The 25380-nt window shown below is 38.7% G+C and overlaps 1 protein-coding gene and 1 long non-coding RNA gene across 11 annotated transcripts in view; one reads left to right on the top strand and one right to left on the bottom strand.

Annotated features, from left to right (window-relative positions):
* Positions 1–25380, top strand: part of LOC117948720 (voltage-dependent calcium channel subunit alpha-2/delta-1) — a 60448-nt gene that overhangs the window by 10818 nt on the left and 24250 nt on the right. For all 10 annotated transcript variants that reach the window (XM_034878502.1, XM_034878499.1, XM_034878497.1 and 7 more), the window contains exons 4-15: positions 8670–8729; positions 9296–9331; positions 10218–10347; positions 16306–16437; positions 17496–17565; positions 18019–18069; positions 18287–18386; positions 21808–21966; positions 22767–22871; positions 23533–23611; positions 24573–24622; positions 24714–24803. In XM_034878502.1, coding sequence (XP_034734393.1) covers positions 8670–8729; positions 9296–9331; positions 10218–10347; positions 16306–16437; positions 17496–17565; positions 18019–18069; positions 18287–18386; positions 21808–21966; positions 22767–22871; positions 23533–23611; positions 24573–24622; positions 24714–24803 — 1062 coding nt within the window. The remainder of the gene's footprint in view (positions 1–8669; positions 8730–9295; positions 9332–10217; positions 10348–16305; positions 16438–17495; positions 17566–18018; positions 18070–18286; positions 18387–21807; positions 21967–22766; positions 22872–23532; positions 23612–24572; positions 24623–24713; positions 24804–25380) is intronic.
* LOC117948722 lies at positions 1433–25370 on the bottom strand. The gene is made up of 3 exons (XR_004657543.1): positions 25143–25370; positions 15526–15531; positions 1433–1444 (listed from the first exon to the last, which is right to left on the bottom strand). It is a non-coding gene; the product is annotated as an uncharacterized LOC117948722 (long non-coding RNA).

The raw sequence follows: 25380 nt of genomic DNA, 5'->3' as shown, positions 1-25380 counted from the left end.
CCCCCCCCCCCCCTCTCGTCCTCTCTGTCATTCCGTCTCTGATCTATAATTCTGTATGATGGATGCCCTCTAAAAGGCCACAGTTTACAGAGCCACAGGTGTATGTACAGTATGTGTGTCCATGCATGCTTCCATAAATAAGTGTGAGAGAGTCTAACATGCATTATGAATGAGTACTTGGCTGCACACTGTTAGGAGAGATTCTTTATCAAAGATGTTACAATGTGTACCTGGGCTTGATTTCAACAGGGAGCACTCACACACTCAAACCCCGACTAGGATACGTATGCATAGTGTCTCAAGCCAATTCCCCCTTTCCCCCTCTGGCTTGCATTTTCTCACCAAATAATGAATATTACAATCACCTGTCACCTGTTAGGAGCTATGTTTAATGTGGCTTTATGTTAACTAAGGAAAGTAAAGATACGTAGGGTGACCCAATGGTATACGGGTTCAAATAGGTCTATTGTTACACCTATTAGCTTAATTCACATATTCATTAGTTTTTCTTGCTGGCTAAACGTGGTACATGCATATCTACTTTACTTTTCAGTAGTAAAGTCTGTTGAGTGTCCTCTTAAGTCAGAGTTACATTAGTATACTGTATGTCAACACAGATCAGCCACTCCACATTCCCAGATGAACGTTGTTGCCATTGCTATTTCTGTAAATAAACATGTAATATCAGTGCGCTATGGAAACAGACACACTTCTACAGTAAACACATATACATTTATAATTTAAGATAGACAGGTTTACTTGTCCTAAATAGTATGGGGATGAACAGGGGTAATTTGAGTCAGACAATACTTCTACTACTTAAAGAAAGAGACAACTGTGTGTGGATGTATGTGTGTTAGAGAGATAGAGAGGGAGAGACAGAGAGAGAGAGGAGAGACAGAGAGAGAGAGAACTCTTAAAAGGTTTGTCAAAAGCAATTGACCACATAGTGAAAGTGTGTGATGTGCCGGAGGCCAGATCCATTTACTTAATTTACCCACGTCCACAGTCTGTTCTCTCCTGGTCTTGCTGTCTATGTGCACTGTAATTACTGTAAATACTTAATAATTGATGGGCCAGAACTGGTTTGGCAAAAGGCAAACTGATAAAACACTGAAGACAGACATCCACACACACACACACACACACACACAAACATCTAGGTGTTGTTGACAGTCCACCTCTCACTCTTACTAACAACCAGCAGCCGTGTGGTGTTTACTTTTGTGTGAACAATCTGCATGAGGTGAGTGATTGACTGTGTTTGTCTGTGTGTGTGTGTGTGTGTGTGTGTGTGCTTGCGTGCGTGTGTTTGCGTGTGTGTGTGTGTGTGTGTGTGTGAGTATAATTTCCTCTCTTCTCCTGGGGTGAATGGCTCTGTCCAGTGACTAATGAGCCAGTCTACAACATTACTTAGAGTAATACCTCAACAGCACCACTAGAACTCTACAGGACACAGGTGGCCAGGTACTGTGTGTGTGTGTGTGTGTGTGTGTGTGTGAGAGAGAGAGAGAGAGAGAGAGAGAGAGAGAGAGAGACAGAGAGAGACAGGGAGAGAGAACTTGTATACAGTATGTGTGAAGGTTAATGTTTGTGTCTACAAAAAAATGAAATCTTCCTTTTCCAATGACGGCATCATGATTACCGGCATGCAAGTTAAGATCAATAATGAAATTCCTTGGAATGATGGGCTTCAGTAACGTTATCATTTATAAACAAGGAACATTTTACTGGATGCAATCATGTTAAAAATAGAAAAAGAAGTGATTACTGTTATTAAATATGCCAGAAGTTAGCACTTGCAAATTGTTGCTGTTTAATATGGATTTTACCAGTTGGCATTGTAGTTAGCTTGAATTCAGAATCCAGCTACAGTTGCCTCTAAGGATGATCCATTTTCCCTGCAGGATAAATATTTCAAAATGTCCATTGAAACTCTCAAACCTGACCTGCAGCAGAATCCACGTCTCAGCTTTTGTTGAATCAAAGGGAGAATATTTATACATTGCACTGCTACATTTAAGCTCAGACAAGGCTCCTTGTCTCACTTGTCCAACCCACATTATCCAGGATTTTGATGCAGTGTCTAGTTCAGCCACATGTTCTTTCAAATTATACACTTACAAGCTAGGCTTCAGGTGCCACAATAGGATATCCCACAATTATACCATAGACACAGCATATTTCCCTTGTACATTGAAAATTTCTTTCATTTTACATCAAAAGGAAGTCAGTATGATGGCCATTCTTGATTCTGTTTGATAACTTTCAACTGTTAAATTTCAACATTTCATTGTACAACTTTAACACCTCGATCAAATTTCATTTTCTGAAATATTTTCTCTCCTCACCACCATTAAAAAATTATGTAAATAATTTAGGATTACTGCATCTCGCAAACTATGCCTTTCTTTTAACTTTTTTTTCTTTATTTTTAAAAGCATTTTTGGGGCATATTTTCATGCTTTTATTTGTATAGGACAGTTTAGACTTGAAAGGGGAGAGAGAAGGGGGATAACATGCAGCAAAGGGCAGCAGATCCGAGTCAAAGCCGCACCGTGGAGTCGAGGAATAAACTTCTACATATGGGCGCCCGCTCTACTAGTTGAGCTAACCAGGCACCCTCAAACTATCTCTTTTAAGTGTCAAAAACATCAAAAAGCTCTTAAAAACAAAGCATTTTGCCAATTTGGATTGGTACAAAGTAGCTTTCCCTTCCTGATTTCACCTAGATGTCTATATTGTGCACTTCAGTTATCAGTGAGTTGAGTGTTTAGTTTTTTTTCATGGGCCCCAGGTGTTGGACCATATTTTTATTAATCTGTTGCCTGCTGTCACAATGTTATAATACTGAGCACAAGATGTGACATTAGGAGGTTTTCACGTGTGTATATGTGTGTGTGCCAAAGTAACGCAGTAATGAACAGAGACCATGATACGATCAGAGATATTCCAGTCTCCTGAGCAGATGTTACTCAACCACCCATCTCCGCTCTGCGCTGATCATATTAAGAAGACAAGAGGTGTCTGCATGTGTCTGTCTGTGTGCTTGCATTTCTGTTTATGTGTGTGTGATGGACAGAAAGAGAGAGGGGGAGAGAGAGAGAGATAGTGAGAGGGAGCAGTACATATGGAGAAGTCTAACTAGACTTATAGTAGGCCAGGGACAAGTATCTTAATTCATTCGAGTAGAGATCCAAACTGTGTTGTTGGAGCACATCATGCCAAAGATAACAATGGAATACTTGTGACAGTTTCAATCTTTCAATCTATTCTCATATATTATAATAATCTATATAAATCACATGTGAAAGGTAGTTTGTTCAGAATCAATATTGTGATACTTTGTTGTAATTACAGTAATCGAGATTTGATGAGATAATAAGTGGCCTTTGTCTTACACCAGTTTAAGATCCTGCTTCTCAGTCACAATCCACATGAACATTGTTGCTTTCTGTCATGCCTTTCCACATTTGCTTTTTTGTTACCTTTTTCCTTGCAGGAAATCACAACGTTTAATATTTGATTAGTTTTGCTTTGGTCCTCAATTTGTCTTGATGCCACTTTCTGAAAGGGCATCCAAGTGAAGGGGTTATACGCTATTACTAATGGTTTTAATAATTATTCAGCATTCAGCGTTGAGCAATGAATTGCCAACATTTATAACTTCATAACACAGTTTGTGTTGTAAAGAAATCCAACATATTCCCTGTGAGATATTATTAGGGAACCAACAATATACAATATCTAAGGTGGATATACACAGAGATGACAGAGAAAAAAGAGCCAAAGCGAGCAAATAAGACTTGAAGCAGCTGTAGATTTACTGTTCCCATTGGAGGCTTTGGCCTCTGAGAGAAGTCATGTAAAGCAGCACGGCACTCCCCATGGGCTCTCACAGCTGCAGATTCATCTGCAGATTCATCTGCCCTTTCTCTCTTGTCTCACGCTCCCTTTCTCCCTTATCTCATCTCCGGTTCCTTTTCCTTCAATCCTTATATCCCTCTCTTTCTGTCGTATTTCTTCTCCAGTCTACTGTTTCTCTCCTGTGTCCAGCTCCTGGCCTTTTGCCACAGTTCTTTGTCAAACTGGAATTTGAAATCACCCTTCTTCATCTCTTCTGACCTCTGACTCTCTATTGTATTGCTCCCTCCTTTCTCCTACTGCATGTCTCTTCCCTCTCCCTTCAACTCACCTTTTGTATCACTCCGCTTTTACACTCCTGTGTCATCTGTTTCTCCCTTTGACTCTGTTTGTCCATCTCCCCTATTCTGTATTTCTTGTTTCTCCCAAGTCTCTTGTTGTTTCTTACTCTTTGTTTTATCTCCCACTGTCTTTCTGTTATAACTCTGTACACACATGCATTTTCCCAAGAAAACAAACTAATGCATTTCTGGATAAAGCTCCCATCATTCTTTACTAAACAACCCCCACCTACCATTGTATACATCTATTTATATCATCCCACTGTTCATTCTTATAAGCTAAATTTTAATGAGAAATGCAAACACTGTGATCATGCTGAGTCAGGGTATTGTTTTTTCTCTCTCTGGGCTGTCCTTTCCGTTAATCCATCTGCTCATAATTTATGTATTTTCCTCTTCCCTTTTTAGACACTTTTCTTTGCTGCTTCTTATACTGACCCTTCACATCTCCCACTTTTTACTTTCATGTCATCCCTTAGAGTTGGGACTGGTTATGGTGAATAGATAACTAGCGTTCATGAATGTGGACACGCTGTCAGAAACAAGGATAGGAAAGATGAGACTGGATGTGGGTGTTAATGATCTTTTAGACTGTTACTACTCTTGTGAGTATTGCTTTGTTGTCTAGGGGAGAAGGCAGTGTGCTCTGAATGGCCCATTGATTTTAGTCGTGTGGAGACTTTAGACACACACGCACACAAGCGCACACACACACAAACACACACACACACAAACACAGACACACACTCACGCACACGCACACACACACATACACACACACACGCACACACGCTTACACACACACACACACACACACACAAAGACACACAAAGACACACACACGCACACAGGGAGTCTGGGAAGCTCTGTGACGTTTAGCAGAGCCTGTCTCATCTTCCCTGTCTATCCTTTAAGCTGTGCTCTGCTTTCTCACTAAATGCATGGTGGGCTACTGGGCTGCCCTGGCAGAATAACAACTAAGACTGGTGAGAGCCGGGCAGAAATATCTCTCTCCGTGGGGCTAGCAGGAACAAGTCCAATAGCCATTCAACACTCGTGCCATCTCCAAATGTTATATAGAAATATTATATTATGGGCCCTATTTGGTTGTTGGAATATTGATATGCACTGTTGTTGCAGCCATCATTAGAACGTTCCCCTGTTCAAATGGGAGTAAGATATAGCAAACCAACATGTATCAGCAATTCTGCCTACAGATAGTATTGGATGTTTTTTTCTCCTGGGATCAGACAACATGATTCTTATAAATTCCTTCTTCTCTTTGTTCCTGTTTCTCACTGAAGCACCTCATTCCTTACAGTAAACCACTCCACTTACTATTGCCAATTGATCCAATTCCTCCTCCTCCTCATATACATCTATTTGTCTCCTCCCCCCCCATTAAGGCTGCAGGGGAGTGGTGGCTCTCTTCAGGTCTCCAGTGGTCATACAGTGACAGAGTTGAGTCATTATGGTGTGGAGCTGGGACATCTATACCACAATAAATGAAAGAGACTAATGAGCGGTTTGATCAAGCACGCTGTGGGAATTGTGTTACGCACTCTCATTAACTAAACTGTTGTAGTGCTAAATTTGTGTGTTTCAACTGAGAAACTCTGGCTTCTAATCAATTGGCAGAGAGGGCAACTTACAGTGGCTCTGTAATGAACTGTTATGCCAGTTTAGAGAGGTTAGCTGTCACTCAGGGATCGGTCTCATTAAATGGATGCTCTGTAGTTTAAAGTGGATTTTGATCACAACGTTGCTTTCTTTGGGTAGTAAGTAAGTGTTTAAGAAAGAGAGAGGTATAAAGGGATACAGAGAAAAATAGAGAAAAACGTGAAGGGTAATTAGGTATCCATCCTCACACACACCCCTCCTCACCCTCCTCCATATCCCTCAGAGGGGAGAGTCTCGTCAAAGCCCTGTCATGAATTTTTAACAACCCTGTCGGCCTGCACTCTTAAACAGCTGTTGCTTATAATCCTGTCCCATATCACATACAACACAATAGAGAGATTTGTAATCAACATCCATGTGTCCATGCATGGCTGTATGTATTTGTGTTTCAGCGTGCATTTACGGTGGTACGGGTACTTCATACATTTAGCAAATTGAACTTATTTTGAAAGATGGTCTGGGTTTGTGCATAAGTGATAACACACAGTTAGTCCAATGGTGTGACATTAACATGATGTCATGTTACTTTGATATTAGCTTACATTAACCTAATGAAAAGGTCTTCTGCATTTGGCCTTTTCAGTTGGATATGAACTGTTGCTTCCACTTTCCCTTAGGTGGGACATTATTATAGTCATTATTATTACTTTTCTAATAAAACACTTATGGAATGAAAATATAGGGAACCAGGTTTTCTTTTGATTGTTTTTTCATTTTTGAATTTGCAGTGTAGGTGTCACTAAATTTAATGAGAACAAATGTTATACAACCATCCAGTTCTACCTGGGTTGTCCTTACCTCTGAATTCATAGTAAGCACTGGTAAAGCAATAAGTAGGCAGTGAGTTAGATTTTGTTCATGCAAAGTCATAAGTGGCTTAATATCTGTTGGCATTATATGAGTCCGATCAGACGTGTGTTTTTGTACTACTCATTAAATTGTTTTACTTAAATTAGAGCTATTGATACAGATGTAAATCTCCAGAAGAAATCACTGAAATAGTCTAAACTCCCCTAAGGTCTGGTGAAAGCAAGCGTCATCGTCAAGCATTTGATGGACACAGTTTATAAATTTAAAACAGATGATTTATGCAGTGACGGAATTCTTTTGGAGCGTAATAACCTAATGATCACTATTTTGAGTTGGTATGTGTATGTGTGTGTTATGGCTCGAATGAGGTGTATATTTAGCTGCTGACAGCCAGTGCAGAGGAGGAGGAGACAGGCCTGGAACAGCGCCCAGGACTGGAGGCCAAAGGGATGGGAATGTTGATCAAGAATGAAATCATTGCCTACAGTTGACACATGGCCATAGACACACATATACACACTCAAACACACACTCAGTAAAAGCACGGAATGACATATACTATAAGCATCTCATCCATTTATTGCTCATGCACAGATCTGATGTGGTCTTTTTTATACTTCCTTACTTCAACAGATGGGTATCAGACTGAGATTCAGCTATAAATACACTTTAAGGTCATCCAATCTAATTGCATTGATTAATTGAAAAACACATCCGTGAGTGGAGTCTCTCTGAGGCTGTGGTAACTTTGCTGTTGTTGTAAGACAGGGGATACATTAAAGGCTGTCCTCCACAGGGTTATAGTTACTTTGTAGAAGAAGGACAGGCAAGGGCCAGGCTAGAGGGGAGAGAGAAGGGGAATGACATGCAGCAGGGGCAGCAGGTCGGAGTGGAAGCCGCAGCCGCAGAGTCAAGGAGTAAACTTCTACATATGAGCGCCTGTGTGAATTTGCTTGGGTGAACATTGAAGTGAATTGAAATTTTGACCTTAGGATGGTGTTAGACAAAAAGTCAAAAGATCACCAAAGTAAAATGACATGAATTTTTTGGGGATCATACATGTCGGCAGAGTTTGTCCCAGTCCATATGCATAGTTAGTAGATTTTGAGATATTTTATAGATAAGTGAAAGGTTTGGCCAGCTAGTGGCAGTAAAGGGAAATTCAGGGAAACACTAAAGTAATTGAAATGTAACCTGTACATCTACCTTGTACTGGGGGCCATGAATGTCCCCCAGTAAACTTTGTCCAAACTTTAACCTGTTAGTAACCTGAGGCGCCAGATGGTTTGTTAACACAGAACCATCTTAAAAGCTGTCATTGGAAATACTACCCTGGATATCTACAGAGCACTTAAGCAGTCATTTTGTTCCAAGTGTGATGAATACGCACTGTTTAGTTTGTGCTTGCCCTTTTTATTGCTTGTACTTGGTAAGAAATGGTCTAGTGCGATAAATATATTCCTCTTACCCCTATTTTCTCTATTGAATTGTGAGTGTGTGTGCCTGTTAGAGAGATGGGGAGAGCATTTATATCCTCCTGTTATTTAGTGGAATATAAATTGATTGGCATCCTCTCTGTTGGTAATCCATTTGCACTTGGCTTTTTCAGTGATCTGATAATTTTTTACACTGCTCATCCCCATTTTCTCTGTATTTTCTTTCACACTCTCTTTCTCTCCCTTGCACATACACACACAAACACTATTCTCTTACAACAGTACAACCTTTTCATTCTGTATGAGTATCAGTATCAGTATGACACTGTGGTGTGGCCTTTAGTGGGCAGTGCAGTAAGACCATGATAGCCCTGTGGTTAGAGCTCCGCGAGTAAGATCATTACTTCAGTCTCCAGGATGGTCTCTATTATGCTTTTTAACATACTCTCTTTTGCTGAGGTTTTCTATAGTGACGCTGTGAAGGAGGCATACCTTGTGCAGTTTACAATCTAAATCCCTGTCATATTTCACTCCCCAGAAACTGGCCACAGCTGCTGAGAATTTCCAGATGCAGCATAACTGGAAAGACGATTTTGAGGTAATGGAGGGACACAAAAATACAGACAAACATGCATACAGGATTACCTGAGTACGTATATTACATACTGTATGTGTAAGTTAAATGTGTGTATCATACACTGTAGTGTGTCCATTACTAAAGTGGTTTATTGCATATTATACACTGTGTTGAGGTGTGATGCCCCTCATTTCAGATGACAGATACTCTGCTTTCTAAGAACCATTGTGGCGCAGCAGTTGGCAGGAATACTTGTCACAGAGACAGATAAAGATGTTTCTAATCTTTGAATGACCATATTGCGTTCTCGATGGCAGGAATATTGTTCCCTGAAGCTTTGCTAATGGCTGTAGGCACACAGACACAGATGTATAAAGAGGAACACTCAGCTTAACTCATAAAGTATTCATTTGATTGGTAGCACAGACTAGCGTCTTCATTAACATAAAACTGGAGGATTTACTAATGGAGTTTTCTACCAACAAAATAAAGAACTGTTTATGATTGCATAAATGTTACTCTTCTTTGTGCAACACCCTAAAGCAGCCACAAAGTGATATTTGTGCTTCTGTGTGACTTGTTTACAGGGTGATGAAATCTCCTACTACAATGCAAAGGACAATGTGAGTGTGCTTTTTTTCCCCTTCTGCCTATTTGCTGTCCTGCCTTGGCAAACACATGGGTCACACTCAGACATGGGCCAGTAATATGGTTTTACTATAAAGCACCCTCTCTTTCTCTCCTGTCCTCCCTTTCTCCTCCTCATTTTCCCTCCTCTCGTCCGTTTTGCTTCATTTTTTCACTACATCCGTAGCTTACTTTTTAAACCTCACTTTACATCATTGCCTCAGCCTTTTACTGCAATCCCTCCCTCTTTTGCCTCTTCTCCAGGCTTTTCTTCCTGTGTCGCTTCCTCCCCGTCCTCCCTCCACCCTCTCTCAGGTGCAGAGGTTTCTGCCATGTTTCTCCTCTAATTGACAGATGAGATGTATGAGCTGGCTACACTGTTGCTTTATTAGGAAGCAACTGCTCGCACTCTCCCTCCCCCCTCTTGCTTTTTCTCTCTCCTTCCACCTCACCACCTCACTCCCTCTCTACTCTGCATTCTTTCCTTCATATCTCATCATGCTTTTTTTCATATATCTGTCTGTACAGCTCTCATTGATGTCAATTGGTGAATGCACACTAGAAGCTATAAAGCACCGCAAGGAGCCTAGACAATCTGGCTGTCTCTTGCTACTCCTCCCAAGTAAATGTGATTATAAGGGGCAAATGCAGGATAATATTAAGAATATTGTCAATGATGATAACTATTCTTAAACAAGCTTGGAGGGTGTGAAAAGTACGGCGACCACATTGATGAGGATGTATAATCAATCTTGTGCTTTTAATAAACCCATAAACATGCAAAGATGCGTCAGCAAATATAATACAGAGGCTTTGCATGATATGTTAAACCTACGGTTAGCATTGCTGTCTGCATCTTGATTTTCTTTACCCCCCCCTTAGCTGGATGCAAATGAGACAGAGGGAAGAAAATACAAGATTCGACCAGACTTTATAGAGGATCCATCATTTAAACGTTTGACTGATCACAACCACACGGCTGTCCACATCCCTACTGACATCTATGATGGCTGTGAGTACACACACACACACACACACACACACACACACACACACACACACACACACACACACACACACACACACACACACTTCCAAGTGGTAACCATGGATACAAGTGACACACCAACCCATTAGGAAATGTTATTTACAGATTGTGCCCCTGGCAAATTTGCCCATGGTTACATGATGGTTTTAAAAAACTGATACAGCACAATAGGATATTTTCTGGTACTCTTCTGCCTCGTGGCTAAGCTATGTGTCCTTGGGATATAAATGAATGGGGGCCCTCTGAATAAAATGTTTTTTGGCCTTTGTCAGAGAAAACCTATCAAGGTTTTTTTTTTGTATTCAACCTGTTCAGGCTTTACATTGTTAGCTTTAAAACATATTCGTAAATAAAAAGTTTGATTGATATAAATTTTAGCCAGTGATCCAACTTCATTTGTACCAAACATATATTCTCAACATAATCCTGTCTGTTTTCTACATTTTCCCAGAGTGGGAGGTTTTATTTGGAAATGTGTGTTTCTTCACATAATAATTATAACAATTAAGTATTTTTTACCTAACTAAAGTAAAAAAGTGTTCTCTACACTACATCCTTAATTGTCATTAAAAAACAGTATGATCAGCATTTGTTCAAACAAGAAAGGATAATTTTTTTACTGTAAATCATAGGCCAACATCAGTTTGGATCAGATTGCCTTGTGTGTGCTTTATGTTGTCAGTTGTATTTGAACTGTCTGGCATTGTAGTTCATGTCAGCAAAACAAATCAAGATTGTAATGAAACATACAGTATGTGCATCTGTCACAGAGTGTATTTGGCCTGTTTGTCAAAAATGTAAATTTCTTATAATTTCATCATCATGTGGCGACATTTGCCTTCAGTGGTTCACAGAAACTTGATTCTCTAGAGTCTCTGGGACTATAGCAAAGCTTAAGTTGAATGTCAATGACTTATGGATGGTCTGATGAATATCTTAACTGTGGACTAATAATCTTTCTATTTTTACATTTTAAGCACTTGGGAGGTGCTCTTATCATAGTTTGACTTTCAATGAGCAATTAAGTGTTCTATGCCTTGCTCAAGGACACTATGTTAGGGCTGAACAATATGAAGAAAATATCTGTTTTTGACTGATATTACAATTGATAAAATTGTGATTAATTGTGCAGCCATAGTTCATGTAAGTTTGAACATGAGTCCAATTACAAGATTGTTTCTCTAACCATCAGGCTGCACTGGACGCTGATTAGTTAACAGTATGTATTTGTATTTGATCTGTGGCTGTGTCACACTGAGTATCTGCGTGTATCTATGTGTTTAGATGGTTAGTAATTGGTGTTGAGTGGGATGTGGTGCGTCAGCAGTGACTGGGTGGGAAAGCAGAATGGAGTGACTTCCCCAGCATGGCCCTCAGCCTGCTGGCCCCAAGGTTAAACACTTCACCTTTCTGCCGACCCCAAACACAGGGCCAGAAATGAGGGAAAGAAATGGGCACATACTGCTGTCAGTGTGTGTTATCTGTAAAAGTGCAAGCCTGGTTTATTAGCATGCTTTTCAACTCATTGTGACATTGTCATTTCTTTTCCTGAGATGCCTCTCTGGCCATAATCTGGGCTGGGTGCCATGATTCCTCACACTGCTTTTCTCTCAAGGATGCTGTTTATTGCTAACTTGTAATGAGCATGCAAAGAAATGCTGAGCTGCTGGGACCTATCCAGAGCTGAAGTCTGATCTTAGCGAGATAAAAAAATATATATATGTATGTGTGTGTAGGGACCCAAAGCTTGTAGCACACTTACAGTGGGGAAAAATCTTTGTTATAGGGAATGGCACATTTATTTTAAGGTTGCGACAAGGTTTGAGGATTAGGCTACAGTTAGAGTAAGGGTTAAGTTTGAGCATGTAGTGCTCATGAAAATGTGATAGGAAAACAATGGTCCCCACATTATACATGTGGGGACTCTTCCCACATTACATAGTGGGAAGAGTCCCCACATTAATAGCAAGAGAATTCTGTGTCTTTGAGTGTGCGCTACCTCATATACTATACTGTGTCAGATATGGACACACATGCAGGAGTATTTTGTATGCCTGAAAAGAAACAGATGATTTATACGTTATTGAGGTTTCAACTCTCCAATTTGATCTCCACTCTATAAATGTTCCAGGAATAGCTTTTGCTCAGCTGGAGTCAATTAGATTTTCTGGATAAAGTGGGAAGCAAGTTTATGAAATCACCTTCTATAGGCAGCAGCATGTCAAGTGTGTGAGATGAGTGTATGTTATGAAGCAGACGTTGACCAAAAGATCACAAAAGACACATCTGTTTTTGTCCAGTGAAGGACATGGTCACGTGTGACAGAGAAGAAAAGGAAATTGTGGTGCTTTTGCTGAAAATGTATGCATTCAATTTATGTAATACTCCAGGGCTAGTTAAAAACAACATTTCATTTATGTGTTTTAATCTTTATGACAACATTGTGAAGAGTTTACGGTATATGAATAACTTCAGGATAGCATGATGTTTTTCTTTTTCAGAAGAACAGAATAAAACACTGAATAAGAAATGCAACATTCAGAGATACAACTGAGAGACAGGTAGAAAAAGAGATAGATGGATACAAAGAGAGATGCATGATTACCTTTATGTAATGTACCAAGATTAGGGCAACAATTAATCGCAACTGGTTCAAAATCACAATATGGACTAGTGTATTATCCAAATCGCAGGAGGGCACAGTATTTGTAAACGGCAAAATAAATGTCAAACCATTATGAATTAAGTATTGTGTCGCTGCAGCTGGCCTACAAATCGTATCCTACAAACTAAAGAAAAAAATGTCTTGTGTGGGACAGATCCTCACAAAAATCAATCACACAATAATAATTTTAATTAAAGCCCGACCGATAAAGGATTTTTAAGGCCGATACTGATATAAATGTTAGTTTTTTTATAAATCCTTCATTCCAATATATCGTCCCATATATTGTATATATTTTTGTTAAATACAGAAACGCGTGTCAAAACATAAACAGATTGCCCTAACATTAGTTATTTGTAGTTATTTATGAGTTCTCCCTAAAATAGTATGACAACAGAACAGAGGAACATGTTCTGATGAAGAAAATGTATAAAAATAGAAACTTAAGATATGAAACTTAAAGTCTTTTGAACAAAAACAAAACAACTTAAAAAAAGTGTTGCCAACAGGGACGTGGTAGAGTGCCCTCTGGTGGACAAACTATTCAACACCAAAACCATAACATGGTCGACTGTTGAATATTGATACATTGATAAATTCAATATTCTGCCTTTATGAATGATGATAGTTCGGAAAATGCCTAATATCAGCTGATAATATCGGCCCACTGATATATCAGTCAAGCTCTAATTGTAAATTCTTTCAATTTTAATAATTTTCCAATGAAAATTAAAATAATAATACAAAAACAATACTGTCTTCCAATATCGTGAATCCTATTGTAATCGCAATATCAGCCACACCCTAGACGGTTTCAGAAAAGTGCAATAAGTCAGGCCTGCTTGGTTCTTTTGGTGAACCATTGTTAAGATTTACAAGGACTATTTTTACGTTATTTGGCCGCGATTGCTATGAATAAAGTAAGGTTATAACGGTGATACACTGGTAAGAGCAAATTTTGTTTATGTGTATGTACGTAGTATGTGTTTAGGGAGGATTATGGTTTTATTTAGGTAATAGGTATAGCTCATGTTACTGTTTTATGTGAACAGTAAACTTAATTTCATAATTGATGTGTTGTTTTCTTTTGCGGGGTGCAAAAGTTCCTTCCCGAGACCATTTTGCAGAGGCAACATTGCTGCTTCTGGAACTTAGCACGGCCCAAGACAAATGTTATTGGTTTAAAATAAAATGCAAACAACCCAGAGCGTTTTTTCTCCTATTATAGAATATATATCCGTGGTGTAGCCAGACCTTATTACACAGCGCTGTGGATACCGTCTAAACTTTTATAAACGCCACTGCCTTGCCTATAACATCACCCTGCCCGGGCTCCACTCCTCTTTGGTTTCCCATTGTGATCTTCCCATCACAGTCAAGTTAAACTAAAGTCTTCATCAGCATTAAACAAACATTTAACATTATTAGCTGAGTTTTATAGGTGCTGTCAATCGGATATTGTGATGTTTGGACAGAGTCAGGCTACCTGTTTCCCCTGTTTCCAGTCTTGAGTTTCTCAAAAGTGTCAAGCTATTCCTTTAATTAAACATTTGACATGTTGACGATCTAGTAACTGACACGCCGTTGATCCACTAGTGGATGAAACAGATCACTGTTTCAAAGTGAATTTTTCTTTAGTGGAGTTAAAATTCATTTCTAGACATAAAGTATACGATAAGTAGGGATGGACTACCTTATTTAAAGCAGTGAGAAATAATGTACTCTTTAATGTTTCAAATAACCTAATCCATGTTATGTTAGTGAAGTTTATTGCACCCCTGATATCCCGTTGCGATGAAGTCATTAGAGGGTGCAGATTCGGTGTGACATCAAAGCTCTGCCAAAAGCAGCCGGGGAATTCATTAGTGTCAGTGGCAATACGGGCAACTAGAGGATACTGTATCACTTATGAAGCAGCAGTGGAGTTAAGCTTATTAAATATTACTAACTCAGGAGTAATCAAAACCGATGAAACCGTTAAAAAGCAAGATATTATCACTAGCTTAGATGTTTTGGTTGCATTTTTATGATTTTATTTTGGTTTGTTTGCATAGATGTGTATGTGTATATCCTCTGTGTGTGTATCTAGCTATGGGCAGGCCTGTGTATTGATAGCTATCTACCAACCTCTTTGTCTTTATCAGTCTTCACTCCAAAATTACGTTTGTACATTTCTTATTATCTAACAAGGGTTGTGGTATTCTTTTCTATCTCTTTCCCTTTAAAATTAAACCCTTAATGAGGTAAATACCTTACTGAGCACAAACACACCCTGCATACTCTGTCTGTCTCTCTCTCTCTCTCTCACTCGCTCGCTCTTTCTCTCTTACTCTCTCTAGCTCTTTCTAACTCTCTCTCTGTCTATCTCTTTCGATACTAAAAAACATGCACTCCTGGCAACCAAGGCTTCATTAACTCTCCCCTCCAGAGGTATGCATGCAAATGAACAGTGTATGCTTTGCACATCAATGTGCCACGTCACACTCAATACAGGATCCCAATCTATCACACACACCCGCATGCTTACACATGCACACACACACACAAACATTCACACGCACGAATACACACACACATGCATAGATGTACAGAGCATACAGTATGTACAGTACTACAATTTTAGAAAAAAGAGTGAAAGGAAGGAATGAAGGAAAAAAGAAGAGCAGTAGAGAGACAGAGCAGAGAGTTGGGGGAGCATGTGTTGTGTCTCCATCCATCACATTGAGTGTTATGTGGCTCTAAGCTGTCTGGTTGCTGTGTCATTACATCCATAATGTCTGTTGCCTTCACAGCACACATTATCAATCACACGCATGCACACATACAAACACACATGTACATACAAACACGCACACCTGTTATAGTGTTTCAGGTTAAATTAAATTAAATTCACTGCAAAACCATTTTTGCTAGAAAACCACCCCTCAGTATCTGTTACTAAATACTGAGACTGTCTGGATGTGCTGGCCTAATATTTGCTCACGCGTCAAGCTGGGTGAGCGGGCAGACACTGAGTGGGCCTGTGTGTGTGAATCTTAATGAATGTGTTAATCTGAGATGTCTACATAGCTTGGACAGTCTACACTGGCCTGCTCACCTGCACCGCTATGTTGGTGGATCACTATTGCAGAATACACGCACAGACATGCACAAAAAATCTGGTTACAATTATGTATTTTTTTGTGCTTGCCTTTCCAGTATTTATGTTGTTATTTGAAATATACAGTATGTGTTTGTGTATGTCTGTGCATGTCTAGCCACCATTGTGCTGAATGAACTAAACTGGTCGGAGGCACTGGAGGACGTGTTTAGAAAAAACAGAGAGGATGACCCGACCCTACTCTGGCAGGTGTATGGTAGCGCTACGGGCCTGGCTCGCTACTACCCAGGTAAAAAGAAGAAAAAAAAACGTCTTTATCTTTGCCTGATATTTAACACTGGTTGATTATTTAGCCTCCTAAGTTGTTTGTGCATATGACAATGAAATTCTGTGTGTGTGTGTGTGTGTGTGTGTGTGTGTGTGTGTGTGTGTGTGTGTGTGTGTGTGTGTGTGTGTGTGTGTGTGTGTGTGTGTGTGTGTGTGTGTGTGTGTGTTTTCCCTCCAATCAGCTGATTATTATTTGGTAGACCTACAATAAGATGCAGCATGGGGCTTTGAATCATGACTACAAACAGCCAGGGAACATATTCATCAGTTTGCTTTTGTTCACACATCACTGAACAAATAAAGTCAATAAATAATCCCCATATTTCAATCTACATTAATTTTATAGGTGGTTCCATATAGTGTCATACTAACATTAACTGCATTAGTCTAGTGCTGATCGCTATTGTTTTCTTTGCCAAGCTATTTCTATTCATGAGCTTCCCTGTCATCACAGACACTATATAGCTTTATGGGACCAGTTTATGTCTAATATTCATGAATTTTCACTGTCCCTGAATTCTTTCCTATTTGTTCCATTTTTTACTTCTTATCATGCATGCTAGGCAGCCTCACACTCTCTTCCTGGCTATTTTTCATGGTGCCACTTACTAAAAGCATACACATAGAAAGCTGCTGATTAGTGTCAAAGTAAATGAATCCAGGGCTCTTGAGTTGGCATCTCAGATAAATAACTTAATATTCCCCTTCTATTTATCTCTCCAAGAACAATTTTACAGAGCATAAAATATGTCGTGATGTAGATGGCATAAAATGTAAAAATGTGGGCTTCCATACAACAAGCCAACTGTCGTCATGGTAAAAATTTAAGCTTTTTTTATTTACTTCAAATATGACTGACAGCAACTAGATACCGTTGGGCTGAATAAGACGCTGCATATTTCAGATATTTGCAGATACACACTTTCGTCTCACAGGGGTGTCAAAAGTCGGAATATGTGTTTTATTTCCTTTATTTGTGAAAATGTTATGAACAACACATGTCTAATCTTCTCTGCAAAGCTTCTCCCTGGATGGATGCTCGCAAGACCCCCAGTAAAATTGACCTGTACGATGTCCGCAGGAGACCATGGTAAGAAAACTGCTAGAAAACTACAAGAAGCATAATGTTTATTTAATGTTGGTCAAAAGTCAAGCCATGTTCATGATTATATATAATTGTTTACTTTGCTTGTATGGTTGTGTGGTTGTAGGTTCTCATGAATAAATATGGCTTTATATGAAAGCTGGTTGATAATCAAACATTATTGTATATTTACATTCAGTGTAATTGCATTGTGACAATGTAATCCCCCCCCCAAAAAAAATATAACAATATATATATATATATATATATATATATATATATATATATATTGAATATTTTTATATAATCTATATACATATTCAATGTTGGTCGGTATGTATATATATATATATATATATATATATATATATATATATATATATATATGTGTGTGTGTGTGGGTGTGTGTGTATCTGTGTCTCAGACCCGTTTGTTTTTCATTCTTTAATGTCCATCTAGGTACATTCAAGGAGCTGCCTCACCCAAAGATATGCTAATCCTTGTGGATGCGTGAGTTACCTTAGAACCTCATTGATGCATAACCTCCTCACATCAGTCATGATTTCCCCTGATTATAATACGTGCCTTCCTAGATTTGCCTCATAATGTAATGCATGTCCCAAGGCAGAAGCATTTCTAATTATATTGAGTCAAATCTCACAGTACAAGAACCGAGCAGACAGATTGCAGCAAGAAGCTGTCAGGTATGTTGTTGTTGTTGTTGCAGAAGCGGGAGTGTGTCTGGCTTGACTCTCAAACTGATCCGGACTTCCGTCAGTGAGATGCTGGAGACTCTGTCTGATGACGATTATGTCAACGTGGTTTATGTGAGTATTATTAAACACATCACTTGCAGAATGTCGGGTCGTCTGATTGTGCGAGGCGGTGGGGAGCATGTTGCATGCTGAGAAAGGGGGCACAGTCATACACAGATTCAGAGAGTGCACATGAGTGAACTTACCGGTATGTACTCCACATTTGAGTGGAGATGCACACATGAAGACACTGTGCCCATGTCCGCACACATAAACTACACATGCCCACATACACAACACAAGGGAGACAGAGAGATGGATGAAGTGTAATGAAATATGGATTTCACTCAGGTCTGGCCACCCTGAAACAGACCTTTAATGAAATACCCACTGGTCTATTTGGTGTACAGGATTAAAATTGCACTACATGTCACCGCTCAACCACCTTACGTGTGTGTGAGATCGTGTGTGTGTGTGTGTGTGTGTGCGCCAATTCCCACTTCTAAGGAATTAAAGTTGCACCTCTGACAGGAGTGAACCCAAGGAAACACTCATTCATCATCCTCTTGATCTCTCCATCACTTTTTCTTTTCATCATCGAGTCATGCAATTCCTCTCAGCATTTTGCAGCATACAGTATGCCTCAAGGTATATCTCTTCATGTCAATGAATGATCCCCATACAATGAACGCTCGTCCTCTTCCATATACAATACCGCAACATACTTCCCTTTACTCCCTTCACGGTTTCCCCTTTATTTTTACTTCTCAGCAAACAATCACTTCCATAGCTCTCCCTTTCCACCTTTCCATTCTTTGACCATCTATTCTAGGCCTTCCAGGCTTGTGATTACACTCAGAAAGAGCCAATCCGAAGACCGTGTGATGCTTAGATGGGTTCCCGTGGAGGTGTTTATTGAGATGTGTCTTCATAGAGATTGAAGCTGTCTTCTTTCTCCTTGCACTCCGACAGCCATTCTCCGACTCCGTTTCCTCTCTCTGGGGACCCTTTGTCTTGAACACAATGTATTCTGTTTCACGGCGAACTTGTGATTCTGCAAAGATTTGCAATTATCGTAATCTGTCTGGGAGCCCAGTGTGTGTGTTTTTGTTCGTCTGTGTGTATCTTAGACAGCGAGACAGAATGAGAGAGATTAGATCAAAGAGTCCCACTCAGTTTTGAATTAGAACTTTGTTTTTAAATTGTTTTCTTTCTATCCTCTGAAACTGCATCACACCCACCTCTGTCAGTGGTCCGAGGAAGATGCAAGGCAAGGCAGCTTTATTTGAATAGCACATTTCAGCAACAAGGCAATTCAAAGTGCTTTACAAAAAAAGATTAAATTAATAAAAGTTACAGTGCAGTACAAGAAATTAAACATTAAGGTGCAGTTAAAAACAGTCAAAATAAAATATAAAAATAAATGTTACATCCATGGATGTTTTGAAAGCACAAAAAGGATAATTTAGTGTAATGATGGTTTACATTAACATTGTCCTTACCAAAATAATTAATGAAATCTGGGAATATGTAGACCTTGCTGCAATAAAGTTCAACATAGTAAAAAACATGAGCAGTCAAACTATCACACGTGTTTTTGTCATGATGTTATTATGTTATTATTAGCAGTAGGAAGGATTTGCAAAGCTACAAAAATAAGACGACAATAAGTTATAATAAACCAGAATCATCCCTTAATTGCTTTTCCAAAACTCAATATTCTTTCTCTATGTCAGTCTCTGTCTTTTTATCTGTTACTTTCTGTCAATGACATACTTAATCACACACACACACACACACACACTCAGCGCCCAATGTCTGGCCCTGAGGGTGTTGTAACCTGACACTAAATCATTAATCTCTGATATTACCCATATTTTTCTGCTCATTAACAGTAGCCCAGGGACTTAATTGGCATTTGGTCATGGAAGATGCTCACACACTTCCTCAACAGCTGCGGTAGGTCAGGAGAATGCTGATGGCTGTTCCTCTCCCCTCATTCTTTCCCTTTCTACCATCCTCTCTATTTATTTTTTTCCGCACTTGTGTTCTCACTTTCCCTCACCCTCCCACCTCACTGAGCCCCCGTCACTTTCATCCAGCCTGTTGAGCCGTGTTAGCTGATGTCAGTGCTGTTAGCCAGTGTCAGTCCAGTGGGCAAGCCAGAGTACCAAAGCAGAGAAGCAGACAGTCCAATGGGATTAGGACTTGAAGATTAGCCTTCTCTCTTGTGTCATCACTAATCCATTCCCAAGGCCTGAACCATAACACACACGCAAAGTAATATTGACAACAATGCGGACAAACAGGACAGAGTAGAACTGAATCTTTAAAACTTTAGTGTCTCAGCGCCGAAACAGGCATCACGTGACAACTTATTCGCGTATCACTCCACCCTGTGCACTACACATTATACATGTCTTAGACATATCACAACTGCACACAAGAACTGCTGTAACAGGATCACAAGGGAATTTGTAAAGATTGTATTCACATTTTATGCAAGCCAATAACACTATCTTACAAAGCTAGAATGTGTTTTTTATTAATTACCCCAGAATGTGTAAAAGGTAATTATTGAAATTATCTACAAAAATTGTATATTTCTAATTAGCCTATGATTGATACCTCACATACAATATGTGAGCTCATTGTTTTTTTATAAGAGAAACACCATCTCACTTAAATGCTTCTAAATCTTGTAGTCACATTCCCCACTTCTCTTTTTATGCCCTCACATTCCTCACTTCTCCTTTTACGTAACAGATTATGTGATAAACGATCCCTGTCTGCTCTATGGGGCAATTATGTGAACTTCTATTGTGTTTGCGTGCACGTTTGCGAGTGTTTATGTGCTGTCACCTTGATTCAGTCTTGTTGTAAAACCCCAGCCGCTATGGTATTGCCTTTTAGTTCAATGGAGATGTGTATGTATTTTATTGTCAATCTAAAATGCACTTTAATGCTGCCAGGCTCATTGGAATCACACACACACACACACACACACACACACACACACACACACACACACACACACACACACCTAAAATACATACTGATATTTAACAACTGTCCATCTTTTGGTTCAAGTTGGGTATAGTCAGTGTGTGTGCATATGTGTGCTGTGGGGTGGAAATCAGAAGGTCTCACCTTTAAAAAAAGATGGTGTTGCTGCCTAACCATGTTCTTATACAGCAGAATCTTGTTTCCATGGGTACCAAATCTTTGAGCTCCAAGGATGTGAAGCAATTAGTGCGGCTTGATGAATATGTCTGTTTACCACTGCCTGATAACAGCCAAGGCCAGGTGGAAGTGTGTGTGTGTGTGTGTGTGTGTGTGTGTGTGTGTGTGTGTGCGTGCATGTGTGTGTGCGTGCCTGTGTGTGTGTGTGTGTGTGTGTGTGTGCTGCATTTGTATGTTTTTTTTTTTTTCTCCATATGTTCTAATTGTATGATTACATTGTAGGTCATAACTCCTTGCCTCTTTTTCCCAGTTTAACACCAGGGTGAAGAAGACGGCGTGTTTCGACCATCTGGTTCAAGCCAATGTGAGGAACAAGAAGGTGCTGAAGGATGCTGTTCAGAACATCACAGCTAAAGGAATTACAAACTACACAAAAGGCTTTGAGTTTGCTTTTCAGCAACTCTCTACAGTAAGATTTTCCAGTTTTTCTCTTTTTGTTTAACAAGACATGTCATTTTTTCTCACTTGAGTGTAACTGAGAAGATGATAGGTTTAAAACAAGTTTTGAATGAATGATACGTCTGATGCCTCCATGTTTACAGCAGCAGCAGAGCATTGTCTCTCACTGCCATCTGCTGGTTGGAAATGTTACCTCAAATCAACTGTCGAGACAAGGAAGGAAACATTAGATTGTTACAGATGCATGACAACCCTGGAATGGTAAAGCACCATCCTCACGTTGAGTTATTCAACAAAACTGCTAAGACTAGTATTTTTGATAAACTCTGAACTTGGTCTTCCACATGATTGTACTGACAGATTAAGACGTGTGTATTAATTACAAGAATTGTTAACAAGTCTGACGCCTTTGCCAGCAGTTCCTAGAATCTGCAACATTCATAACGCACCAACGTTTAACTGTTTTTGATTGAGCAAACAAGGGAGGCACCAGAGGAAAGAACATTGGCTCATCTAAATTAAAAGGTTGTAATTCTTGAGAGGGTGAATGTGTTTAAGATAAAAAGGAAAGGTCTGGAGGTCAGCAAAGACAGAATATTGCTGTGAATCGTTATGTTTTAGATACATTGGATGTTGATACGTTTTCAGATGAGGTCAGGAAAACATCAAGTAGGCCAAAGTTTATCACAATGTTAACAGGTGTCTTTCTCGAGCAAAAATGGGATGGACTAGAAGACCCACCAAATCTTGCCACTACCTGGGTATAAATAAATGATTAATTGGAAAATCCTCACGTTTTCTTTTAAATAGACTAATGTGAGTAGAGCGAACTGCAACAAGATCATCATGCTGTTTACTGACGGAGGAGAGGAAAGAGCTCAGGCCATATTGGAGAAGTACAATGCTGACAAAAAGGTACATGGTGACACACACACACACTCACACACAGGCCGGTGAGTATGATACCGCACTTTGAAATGTGCTCCTTTTGTAGTTTTATTAGACTCAGCCTTTTGGAGCTCCCTTTGGGTTGAGACTTCCGTGTGCATATCCTGCCTACCTAAAGGTTTATGCAAAAGGAAGATAAGGTTTTCCGTATATTGTGTGAAGACCTACTCACAGGCACACTTATGGACATAAACACCTACACATGTGAGCAGGTTGCACACCTATTTCAAGTTCACCGTCAAAATAGCACAGTTGAACATGTATTTTTTAGTCTGAAAATCGTGTAAATATTAATTCTATTTGATGTGAAACATTATTAATGCACCATTATATGTTAAAACATGTTAGAATATTGTGTGTGAACATAGATAGTTTTCTGTATAGTTTTTAAAAATATTTTTATGTGAACCATAATTGAATACATTAACCGTAAATGGACCTGTTTGTTTGATTATAATATAATGACATTTTAAGACAAGACAATCATCAATTAAATTAAAGATGTACATTCAATGAAGAGAAATGGCAAAAGCACATCGGTTAACTGACCAAAACGATAAAGAATATGCTTTACGTTGGAAGCGGTTATGTTATGATAAATATGGTTGAATTGAACCTTGTGCATCAGGTGAGGATCTTCACCTTCTCAGTAGGACAACACAACTACGATAAAGGACCCATTCAGTGGATGGCCTGTTCCAACAAAGGTATATCACAGATCATCACACACATCCCTACTGCATATTGGGATCAGTTTGTTACTATCCCTGCATAAGATTAGATTGTACTTAACAGAAGACTAGATTTTGGAAGTAATTTGTGAAGATATGGAGCTAGATCTGTTTCTTTATTATATGCGAGAAAATAAATGATCTGAGAGAAAAAACAATGTTTGAGAGAAAAAGTTATCACACAGAAAATATTTTGATACCAATAGCAAATAATAACAATATTTTAGACTAAAAAAAAGTTTACATACAAATTTGAATTTTATTTAATTTATTTCCGAAAAAAAAATCTCATGACACTATTTTCATGAAATTTTTGAGAGAAAAATCCTTAGATGAGAGAAAAAATTGCATTGAGAGCAAAGACTTTTTTTCTCACTGATAGCAGAAAAAAAAAAAAAATATATATATATATATATATATATATATATATATATATATATATATATATATTTAAGATTTAAAAAAAGTAGTCTGAGAGGGATTTTTTTTCTCAGAAATAATTAAAAAAAAATGTCAATTCATGTTTAAGCTGTTTTTAGTGACACATCTTATTATTTTTTGCTATTGGTATGAAAACTTTTTCTCTCAAATATTTTTTTTCTTTCAAAGATGCATTTACTCGCATGTAATAAAATGAAAATCTAGCTTCATAGAAGACGGGTGGTGAAGTGATAATTAAAATAATTTCACAAATAAAAAAAGAATAAAAATTCATGGGCATGGCAACTGGATAGACTTTTTTTCAGTAAATAATTCCTTACACATCACTGAAGCAAAAAGTCATGGATGTTAATTTACTTTCTTTTGTGTCATGTGTCATAAGGGAGTGGACCACTTGGGGTTTTGTGATGTACAGTTGCCGTCTATTTCCTTGTGTCGCTATGTGTGATCGTGGCATTAGTTTTGGTGAAATGACTGTGTCTGATCATTTATCCAGGTTACTTCTATGAGATTCCTTCTATTGGAGCCATCAGAATAAACACACAGGTAAGACCATGACTTATTGTTTGTCACATGTATTAATCAATAATCTTCATTACAGCATTAATTTGGTTAATGTGTTGTTTTTCCAATTTAGGAGTACCTGGATGTCCTAGGCAGACCAATGGTATTGGCAGACAAACAGGCCAAACAAGTCCAGTGGACTAATGTTTACCTTGATGCTTTGGTATGACACATATTTATATCTAGGGGTGCATGATATGGGGGGTTTGATTCCTACATCAACCAATGTGTCCCTGAGCAAGACATTTAATACCTGAAATATAAAAATTGTAAGACGCTTTGGATGAAAGCGTCAGCTAGATGACATGTAATGTAATAATACGAGAAAAATATGCAATATGGGCCTTAACGATATAACTTGTGAAAAATAAACAGATATTAAATTGTACTCAGTTCTGCTTTCAGTATTGGGCTAAAATACAACAAACATTATTTTATTAAACAAAGTGAACATTAAATTTAGTTCACAAAGCACCACTTTAAAAAGAATGACTTTTATGACTTATTTCAAAGTGCAGTTTTCTACTGATGTGTTCTTTCTACTAACGCAAAATCTCTTAATGTCTTTCACAATATGTCACAGCCTTTCGCCATGTATTTATTGCACCAGTTGATATCTTGATCAAGATAATAAAACAATATTTTGTTCAGCCCTATTCACAATTACAGAAATATTGTTCCTGCCATGTTAATTTTAACGTGATAAAGTTCCTGAGTTGAATGGTGCGTTTGCTTGATTC

This window comes from Etheostoma cragini, chromosome 8, assembly GCF_013103735.1.
Source record: "Etheostoma cragini isolate CJK2018 chromosome 8, CSU_Ecrag_1.0, whole genome shotgun sequence".
NCBI classification, from domain to species: Eukaryota; Metazoa; Chordata; class Actinopteri; order Perciformes; family Percidae; genus Etheostoma; species Etheostoma cragini.
This window is presented reverse-complemented; position numbering and strand designations above follow the sequence as displayed.